Below are 11,402 nucleotides of genomic sequence, written 5' to 3' on the forward strand. Positions count from 1 at the left end.
TATTATTATTATTATTATTATTATTATTATTATTATTATTATTATTATTATATTATAGTATTTCAGGTAGTAACATATGCTAATAGTTCTGAGCAGTCAACTTACCTTTATTGATGTACTGCCATCAAAGCGAAAAGATTTGGTTTGCCCATTTTCAAGATATACCTTCAGAACATTTGGCATGAAAAGAAGTGAGTTATCTTTTACTGTTTCCTGTTAAAAGAATAATAATTTGGAATTAGAGTTTTCATAACATAAAACTTAAATATTAGTCTAAATCTCTGATTCACCTGAATAGAGCTACAGTAGCCTACTGACATCTGAATCAAATATATTGATTCGACAAAGCAAAGCTCACTATTATGTTTTAACCCTAATACTGAGCTGTTTTTGTTGCCCTACCCATGGAGAAATGACATTTGAACTGTCCTTCAGCTTCAGTTGTTAAAAGCCTAATACTGATTACTCATTAGGCTACAAAATGCTAATGAAAGATTCAGCGTCAGATTTTACAAAGCTTATATTTTATTATCTTCTACACAATGTGATCATGTAAGACTTTTTAAAATATCTGTGTGGAGAGCATGTGCTCATCAAATAAAAAACATCCAAGAAGGATAAGGGATCCCTTTTACAATAAAATAAAATAAAATAAAATATCCATATTCTTGTTTTCTTCTGTGCATCTTTGGCTTGCCACTGCCAAGGGACAGAATGCTAAGCTAAAGGGACCACTGGTGTGACACAGCATGGACATTATTCTGTCACACTTCTTTCAGAAAGTTATAAATACACACCAAAAACTGAGAGTAAACATTACAAGGAATTAGATTAAAGAAAGGACAAAGAACAGGAGGAAATAAATAATAGAGAACTTGCTAATTACTGTTTGTCTGTTCTTCACAGGAAAGGAGCAAGGGCATGATTTCAAAGCTGAAATCCAAAGAAACCAAAGACAAAATGGGGAAAAAACTTCTTTTAAAGTAAAGCATCCACTGCTCCTGTATTAGAAGAAGATACCTATGAAATATTCATCCTGAGATGTTGTTTACCTTACCAAGAACCAAACATTTCATTGTGTCCTTGGTTTCATAACAGATTTCTTTAAATTATTAAAGCATCTCAGGGAACAAGACTGTTGTTGTTGTGTTTTTTCCAACACTTCCTTATTCCAGAGAGCCCCTGTATGGCCCACACGTGCATGCAGCACACGTTCCTGTCCTTCAGTGGCTCTTTTGAAAAGCCTGTGAACATTGCTTAGGCCTGATCCAACCATTCTCCCTCACCTCTGCTTGTCTGAACAATATTATTTTCAAAATCAAGACCCCTGTGAAAAACATATTGAAAAGATAGAGTTTAGAACAGTTGATTTTCTGGACCATGACTCCTAGAATCTACCAGCAGTTCTGTTGGAAATTCTGGGAGTCATAAGTCCAGAAAATAAACTTTTCTAAACTCTAATAATATAGAATGCTTTAAAATTATGTTATAGGAATAATTTACATATTATGGAGGGACATAATGAACCATATCATGAATAGTATATTTAAACAAACCCTTAGAGTTTTCCATGGGTTCACCTATTATTTCCTTCTAAAATGAATGCAATGCTCGTGCACAGTGTAAGTAATACAATTATTTCATTTTGTCTTATGAAGCTCTACACAGAAATTAAGAAAGAATGCAAGTTTTCTACTGGTAAGAAAATATTTTTCTTTGTACTCACTGAAACCTGGCCATTAATAATGACCTCTTCTGAGAATCGCACTTTAACAGGATTGGACTTCAACCTGGCCTTTTTTGCAGCACTGATAAACGCTGATTTAGGAGACTAGAAAAGAAGGAAGGATGGGGAACAATTCATGTGACTGGTGTTTTATCTCACAACCTCTTCTATGATTCACCTGATCAATACCAATTTGTGCTCATTAACAGTAAAACTAACTATTTCAGAAAAAGTATCCTCAGAGACTGGTTAATTTGCCAAGATCAGTGAAAGCTACATATTATACTATGAGTGGCAGAATGTATAATTAACACCATATATCACCCTTTTGTCTCATTTAGAAAATTGTAGTCCAAACATGTCAGAAAACAAGCTGTTGTTCTCTAATGGGCAGGGTTTTTACACCCTTTAATGAGAGAAAGAATGAGAGAGAGAGTAAAATAAGAGTAAGAAATTCCAAGTTGCAACCTTTTCTCACTGGTTGGACAAAAGGTCAACGTATTCTGTCAACTGTTTTGCTAATGAGTAGAATATGGCTGTTGTTAAGTAGCACCATGGTTTCCCTTTATTAAATACATTTTAATATCAAAAATGTAAAGTTATTGGAACAGAAATATTTCCATTACATACCCAAGTATATCAAAACGTTTTGTTCTTATGCTGCGAACCCTACAGTCACATTGCTCAAGTCACCAATTCTGATGTTAGTATCCATGAGTTTCAATTACAGTCAGGGGAACTACTTGTGAGACAGTTTCATATCATACTATTTAAAGTATACACCTGTATTAGCACTACACAAAGAATACTTGCAGACCTATGTGTTAAAATATGTATTTGATACAGGTTCAGATAGCAGAGATATCTCAGGGCCCAAACAGACAGGCCAAAATAAAGCTGCTTCGGGCCACTTTGGAGGTATGCTGTTTAAATGATGCATGAGTCCTAAGAGTCCAAAAGCCGTGCCTCTTAAGATGTGTGTGTCATTTAAACAGCATACCTCCAAAGTGACCCGAAGCAGCTTTATTTTAGCCTGTCTGTCCGAGCCCTCAGTTTTTCTCTGCTCCTTGTGACATATCCTTGGACAGCACTCTTGTAAGGTATTCTTGTACTGTTTTAAAACTATTTCATAAATGATCACATAGCACAGTGGTTCTCAAACTTTTTACCTTTGTGACCCCCTTTACATCTACATGCAGACATGACCCCCCTGAATATGAATACAAATATTTTGTTTGTTTAGTGTGCATATTTTTGTTCACACATTCATGTATATTCATATTTTAAAACTTTGTAGGGAAACAGTTCTTCCCCTACTTTCTCTGGCAGAGAGTCCAAGCATCCCCCTTGCCTTTCTCTTCCACTTCAGGACAGAAAAACTTTAGGAAGCAGAGGAGGGCTCAAGGCCTCCAAGTCCTATACTTCCCTTGAGCAAGTCTTGTGCCCCCTGGTGGTCCCACCCCACAGTTTGAGAACCAATGATATAGCAGGTAAAAGTAACATACAATCTGTCAAAAATATTTGTTGTTGTTACAATCCCAATATCTCAATTAAACTAGGGATGCATCTACGTAACACTTTCTCTGCTTTCTGATATACTGAATTTGTGCATCTATAATGTTGCTATAGGAGGGAGATAAAGGAATTGACCCCCTCATAGGAATTATGCTCCCCAAATGAAATTTTCCTTCTGTCTTCCAAATTCTATCATTGCAGATAGTGAGACATTAAAAATTCTTCATACCTCCAATCCTTATATCTGCTATGTTCACATTTCTTTGGTAACCTTCCATAACATTTTCTATGAGTTTCTAAATGCTTGTGTTATGAGTTACAGCAATGTTAGAAATCTAGAGAATGAAGGAAAATTTCATGGGGGGGGGGATCTAATTTAAGAGCCTCTGGAATTAAGGGCCTATACAGATGAGGCCACAATGCGCCTGGAAAAAAGAGCTGTGAAATGCGGCTCCTTTCTCTGCTGCTGCCGAGGTGCCATTAGCGCCCTGGAGTGGTGCAGTGACATCTCTTGTGTGCCACACCACTTGGTTGTGGTGCACAAGACACTTCATCATTGTGTGCGCTGTGTAAATGGCGGTGGCAAAGATGGTGGGTGGACAGCGTGATAGGGCTTGGGAGCATGCGGATGCTCCACTCTCCTGAGCCCTAATTTTGGCCCCAGGCCGGCACATACCACCAGTCTGTACTGGGCCTTAGTATTATTTATTTTAGTGAACTTCTATCCCACTGAAGGGTTTAACAAGTAAAGTTTTGATTTCGTTATGATGACTATAGATCTGACATGGTACTAGCCTGTGATCACATTAAGTGATTTAAGTTCACTGATCCACTCCAGCAATCCCATCCTATTTCACACTAAAGATTAAAATAGTGATTAAAATTTTCCCCACTGATTGGGAAAAATGTTGAATGCTATTTTAGAATGTTGATTCCAGTATCCCTTTAATGCTTGGATTCTTCGTATTTTTAAATATAAGAATATAATTTTTCTCTTATGAAACCCATATTTAATAATAATTGTTGCAGCTCAAATGTCTAAACTATATAAGGCCAGTCATAAAACTCAAATTGATCAGTAGAAGCAATTTCCATTTTAATGCCTCATATTTGTAATATGAATATAACAGTGATTAACGGCTCACAGATCGGTCAGTTCATTTGTTAAAAAGCATTTATTTTTAGCTAGCTAGAAGACATTATTTTGAGTTAATGACCTTAAGCAGGAGGTATTTACATTTCTGTAATGTATTTGTCAGGAAATGTAAAGTATTTATGTAGTTTCTAAGATAGAGTCTGCAATAAAATCAGCCTAATTAGTACTCTGTAATTGTAAAACTGAGACAAAGAAAATCATTAACAAACTGCTATATTCAAAGCCAGTAAAAACATTTTTGTGTTGACCAGCGAGGACTGCAAGTTTTGAGGCAAATTACTGATGACAGCATGAATGTGGGAAGTTAAAAGAAACACCACCAAGTAGTGAAGTGTCACTGTTCAAACGTATATAATGCAATAAATGCATTAATCTCACCTGTCTGCCTTATAAATCTCTCAGTACCAAAAAACATGGCTTACTATTAATTTGCACTAGTGTCTGATAACAATAGAGGACAGAGAAGAGCCAAGGCTGAAGGTTGCTCTTCCCAGTAGGCTTATACATAAGCAGACTGCTGCAGCCTCTCCAAGCTTGTTATTCATTATTAATAACATTTGCCATCTTGTCCACACTCTAATGTTGTTTGGCCACGTGGTCCTTGTTTTTGTTAATGAAATGTTAGATGGTATGCAAGTCAAGAGTGCTTGAAGTCCACTGTTTCAATACTATCAACAGAAACATTGTCAGAATAGGTGACCAAGTCCTTAATGTTCTGAAGCAGACAATTGGACCACCTACCTACCATCTATACAACTATCCACCACCCATACAACTTCAAAATACATCACATCATGTCAATCCAGTCTGTGGCTAATACTGTCAGTATATTATATTATTTGCTACTATACTATATTATATAATATAGTATATTGCAGTGTGCATCCATGCTTACATAAAGGAAAGATTAATTTTCCATTTAATAATTAAAAGTGTCAGAGAAAAGTTCAGTTTTATGGAGGGTCCTACTTTCAAACATTCATTGAGAATGAGGCTGCTACAATAAAAATGACTGTGGAAATAAAATGCATCCTTAGACATTAATACTATGTATGTCACTAAATAAACTACTTCATATTCATTATTAATTATTAGCCACAATATATTTTCTTTGTCATAATACAAGTAAGCATGCCACCTATACATCATATTAGAATTTTCTAAGTAAGTCTTTTACCCTTTAAATTCATCCAGCCTTTAATCCACATCAGACTATAATCTAAAGTTCATACTTCATAGTATAATTTAAGGTTAGGCAAAAATAAACATCCCCTTTCCTTTGAGTCTTGAGGAACGTTGAATCTCACCCTTGGCCTTTTACCTGATCAATGGAAAGAGATATATATATCCTTCTGCCATTCATTGAATGGAATCACATTGTGAATTACAGGAATTCCTTGGAACAAAAATAAGATTTTGGTAGGACCTTCATTTTAATAATGGATATCTTACTCCATAATGATAGTCTCACATTTTCCAATTTATTAATCCTCATTAATTCCTCCCTCCATTTTTTCCATAATTGTTTGTAATTGTTTTAGAACAAATCTGAATTCTTTTTAGTTAATTCAACACCTAAATATTTTATTTTCTTAGTGATCTTAAAGCCATATTTTATTTTATTTTATTTTATTTTTGCTTAGCTCCAATTCTTCCTCTTTATACATGTTCTTTGCTAATATGTTTGTTTTGTCATTGTTATTTTTTAGGCCTGAGATCTTTTAAAGTTTTGCAGTACATTCATTAAACTATCTTTACTAGTCCCTGGGTCTCCAATGAAAATCACTAAGTTGTCGGCAAATGCTCCAAGTTTGTTTAGAAAACCTTTGATATTAACTCCTTGGGTGTTTTGATCTTCTCTTATTCTCCTACTGACAATTTCCAAGATAACTAAAAAAAGAAAAGGAGATAGTGGGATCTTAATTGGGGTAGTTTTCTCTCCTTTGATTATAATTTATGCTGCCTATAAAGAGTAAATTGCTTTTAATCAATTAATCAATTTGTCATCTATTTGCATTCTTTGTAAAATTTTGAACATAAATTGCCAGCTAATGTTATCAAATATTTTCTCTATGTCAATAAAAATCAAAGCAAATTTCTTATAATTGTGAGCTTCTTAATGCTCAATCAAATCTAGAATGTATCTTATGTTAAGTCTCAACAATCTTTTGGGTAAGAACCCACAATGGTCCTTGTGGATCCAGCTTTGTAATATTCACTTCCATCTGTCCATTAATATTGAAGTAAAGATTTTATAATTGGTGTTTTACAGTGAGATTGGTCTGTAGTTTTTAGCTGTAGTGGATCACAATGTTTCTTATGAAGTATTATTTGTGTTTTTCCATGTTGGTGGCATACTTTCATTCTTAATTGCATTCATTGCCTGCTGAAGAAATAGTATTAACTGTTCTTCTATGATTTTGTAGTATAAAGAATTAAAGCCATCAGGACCCAGAGCTTTCCCATTGTTATATTTTTAATGGCTTCTGTTATTTCAACTATAGTTATATCATACTATGGGTTTTTTTTAAATGTTAGGCTCAAGGTGGCTTATGAGATATTAAATATTAAAACAAAACAAATCCTGGAATTCGTAGTTTGGTGAGGTATTCAGCCTGGTCTATCAGAGAGCTCTGGTACCACAACAAACTATAAATCTCAGGATTCTTTAGGATAAGAGTCATGGCAGTTAAAGTAGCATCAAACAGTTTTAATTTTGTAGTGTGGATACAGCCTATGTCTGTAATTCACATATCTTTATAAATGTTGAATTTTCCAGTAAAATTCCTGTCAATGACTGAAAGGGTTTCATTGACAGGCATTTAAAAAGGAGAAAAGACTTGCTCATTCTGTTTCTTCAGAGCAAGATAGCTTTGCAAATGTAATAGGGATCCAGAATCACAATTTATCAGGTCAGCAAGTTCAACTTCATTCACAAAAATTGAATGCACAGCACAATAGATAAATGATCTAATTGGAAACATGTTTCAACCTATGAAAAGAATACATTGCAATGATATCCCATTCATGAAACAAACTGTTTTCAATGAATAATCAAATAAACTGCCATGGAAAAGTGAAACTTGAAAGGGCTTGAAGTGATTAAGCTCCAGAATCCTTTTCTTATCAGAACAGATGACATTTGAATTAACCTGGGGAAGATTTATTAGACTGACAGGAAATACAAAAGAAGTGTATTTTGCTTTGGTTGTAATTAAACTTGGAATGAATGAGCTTAAGCAAAACTAATCTAGAAGACACTGAGTGAATTATGTTCAGCACACAGCCTAAGTACTATAATTCATTAATAGTGTTAGTTTCAGCCAGTTGATTTAGTGATGCATTGGTAACAAGCATACATATACAACTAGTCAAAGCAGAGTATAGTAGGCCCTTTGTATCAACAAAGGTCTAGTTACAAAACCCCTTGTAGATACAAAAATCTATGGATGTTCAAGTCATTATATACAGTGAAATAGTAAAGTGGTGTCCTTTATATAAAATGATAAAATCAGTATATGCTTTTTGGAATTTTCTTTTGAATATTTTAAAACTGTGGACGGTTGAATCCATGATTTGGAATCTGCAGATATGGAGGGCTGCCTTTATACCCCCCCAACATACTTGCAAAGTTCCTTTTAAGGAGAAGGAATAAAATGCCATGGTGATGCCATGCTAACTGAACAATGGTAGAATGATGCTCTTGAACTGCTTGGTTATGGATAGCTTCGGCGTACCATTCTACCCATTCTTCATTAAGTAACTTTCCAAGCTCTGAAAAGCCTATTTCTTTCATATCTAGTGAAATGAACACTTCTTCATGAGATGATTTGCAATCCCCACCCTACAGGAGAGATCATATTTTAATTCTAAGTGTCTGTACTTTGCAAACAAGAAGGTAAATGGGAGAAGAAAGTAGTTCTGAGAAACTGATTACCCCACTACACACCAAGAAAATGACCTCTGGTTTTTCTATATATCTTCTCAGGTGGGAGTTATGTGGCCTTCTAGATCTTGTTGGACTGCAACTCCCAGTATTTCTCACCATTGGCTGTAATGGTAAGGTTTACTGAGAGATGCAGTTCAACACAATTTGAAGACTCTACAAATCCCACTCCTGCCATATATCATCCAAGTTGAACCAATTTACAAAACTATCTGAGTCAACTTGCTAGCTAGCAATATCCACCCAATAATACTTCACCCAAAGAAAAATCTGCAGCCTGGTGGTCAATTATTTCTTAGCCATATTGAGTGCCACTCTTCTTATTGCAATACGTTGCCAGAAAATCTTGCACATCCAATCTGGATTTGCTATCCTGCTTGGCTATATAGGCCTGAAACAGATGGGCTAAAAAAACTGCAGGGGGCCCATGCTGGCATCATTTGTGCTGGGTCCACCCATCTGTTTTGGGCCTAAGGCACTGAGGACAAGACATTGAAAGAATGAGAGAATGTTTTATTCCTTGTACTAAGCGGTACTATTTGTTGAAGACAATAAGAAAACTCAGGCGGTTTTGGGGCGGCCTGTTCCTTTTGGGGTGGCCTGTTCCCGCCCCTTTCCCTGCCAGATTGGGGCCTCTGAGGACCCGATCCGCTGCTTTCCAGTCTGCGGGGAAGTGGCGAAAGCCCCAAGGACACCCTGACACAGCAGGGAAAAAGAGAATGGGGCTGAGTGGCCCCTTTCTCTTTTGTGTCACTAGCATAGCCGTGTAAAGGCTGCGCTAGCAACACAAACCTGGAAGGAGCTCCATTTCAGAGCTCCTTCCAGCGCCGCCGAAAGGGCGCCCCAGGATGTGACTCCTGCACCGCTTTGGAGGTGGCGCGGTCATGACGTCCCAATGGTGGTGCCCATGTAGAATGGGCACCGCCATTTTGTACATACTAGGTACGTACTAGGGTTAGGGCATCCGGAAAGGATGCCCTTTCCTAACCCTAGTACGTACCTAGTGCGTCCTTTTTGCACATCTGGAATGCGCCTCAGTACAAAATAATAAGATCTGAAAAATGGACACACACCACTGATAGGGGATATTTGGTAATGCTGTCTACTCTTTCTGTAGGTTTGAATAGTACAGATGCTATAAATACCCTAGAGACTGCATCTGAAAGCCGAAGTAGCCAGCTCAGTTTGCTTATACTTGCATTTTTTAATGTAATTCTGTTCTTTAAAAAAAAAAATCAAATAACAGTTCATTTTGAGTACACATCCAGTTACTGGTTCAGCATTCAACCTCTCAAGAGAATGAATGTGTGTGGGAAATAAATAGCATTTAATTATAAGTAGCCTGGCATTGGAGCAAGAATAAAATTTATAACATTTACTTCTCTGATTGAATTTAGCTATTCTTCAAGAAGCACACAGCTTTGCTGCAGGCTGTATATATTTGTTTCCTATACTTATACACAACAACAGAACAATCAGCGCCATTCCTAAGTAAGAAAATGTGGGATGAACTTCTCAAAACTAAATTATCAAGCGGGCAATATGTTTAAGTCTCATATATTAACTTGCACATTTTCAGCAGAACTCCCCTTTTAGTCTTAGTGATTAATTCATTTATTTGGGTGAAAGGGAAAGAAAAGGAACAAGTTGTATCCAAAGATGGATACTTCAAGCCACAGTTAAATCTATACTAGCAAAATAATTTGTTGAGTTATTTCCTGATGGTGGCTTTAGCTACATGGAGAAGGTACAGGAGAAAGACATGAAAATATGTCATTACCATTTAAATAGGGAGCTGGCCAAGCATGAAGGACAATTCCCTCCTAGGAGAATTCTGCATAATAATTTCTGAGATCTGAGTCAGATTTCCTTTCTTCCTTTCCTTATAGCGATCAAAATTACAGTTTTGTCACAGAGTGCAGATAATATTCCATGTAAATATAGATTATCTGCCAGAGGAAAGGAATGTGTAAATAAGGCTAAAGGGAAAGAGAGGACAAATCCAATGTCTTACTCCATGGAAAGCAGCAATGGAGAAAATCAGGGTGTACCTGTATCTTAGACAGTCAACTCCTTTTTTTTGGTCAGAATGTCACTGTTCACTGTCTGTGTTGAAGGTTTCAGCAACACATACCCTCCATACACATATTGCACAGTGGCAGGTGCCTTCACGTTGCCTGCATGTTCCTTCATGCTGGTAGCACACAATCAACCAGCCAGCCAGCCCCTCCATTTCTGTTGTGCTGGAAAAGCCCTACCAGCCATTGATGGTCATGGTGATGACAGATCTACACCTGGCATTGATTGATGAGGTGGGGAGGCTGATGGCACTCCCACCAATTGTCAAAATAGCTCAATGAGACAGCAAAGTAGAAAGAGAGAGAGAGAGATGTAGTTGCAGATGAACATTTCCTACTTACTTACAGAATTTGACTGGCTCTAAGGGATTGTCAAAGCCAAGGCTACAGGAGAAGTGATGAAAGATATCAAAGATATTGCCTAAGCTAAGACACAGGTGATTCTCCAGCTCACCTGTTTCATGGGGTTTGGGGTTTGGGGTATAATGGCTCCTCAGAGCCAGGGATTTGAAATAGCTAAGAAATAAGTAGCCTCCTTTCTTCCCTTACCTTTGGGCTGCTCTGGTGATGGTTATGGCTGCCAGCACCAGATTCTACCTTGCTTTCCTTATAAGAATAGCCATTTCTGTAGAGCTGCCCATAATGGTAGCTCTGCAGTATAATATGGGTGGCATCAGGAGGGAATGGTGTTCTCCACTGACTGCCTCAATCACCTGCACAGCAGAGCTGAACTTTTAAATATTAATTAAATTAAATCTTGTGTGGCACCCTTGAAGGAAGACTAAAAAACCCATCTCACTATTCATTTTACTCTATTACTTATTTAAACTTAAGCTAGTCTCTAGCCAATAAGAGGCTATTTGGACAGAATTAATACCAAGAGCAGCCTGCCACAAAATTTTGGGAATTTTTAAAAGTGCAGGAAAAGGAATATAATGGAGGTGTCTGTACATATGATACAGTATTTTAGGAAATGACACA

At 36.7% G+C, this 11,402-nt stretch overlaps 1 protein-coding gene across 1 annotated transcript in view; it reads right to left on the bottom strand.

Moving 5' to 3' along the window:
• Positions 1–11,402, bottom strand: part of FRMPD4 (FERM and PDZ domain containing 4) — a 262,955-nt gene that overhangs the window by 34,193 nt on the left and 217,360 nt on the right. The window contains 2 exon segments of the mRNA XM_042460879.1: positions 106–213; positions 1,727–1,831. Of these exon segments, the coding sequence (XP_042316813.1) occupies positions 106–213; positions 1,727–1,831 (213 nt within the window).

Source organism: Sceloporus undulatus, chromosome 3, assembly GCF_019175285.1.
Source record: "Sceloporus undulatus isolate JIND9_A2432 ecotype Alabama chromosome 3, SceUnd_v1.1, whole genome shotgun sequence".
NCBI classification, from domain to species: domain Eukaryota; kingdom Metazoa; phylum Chordata; class Lepidosauria; order Squamata; family Phrynosomatidae; genus Sceloporus; species Sceloporus undulatus.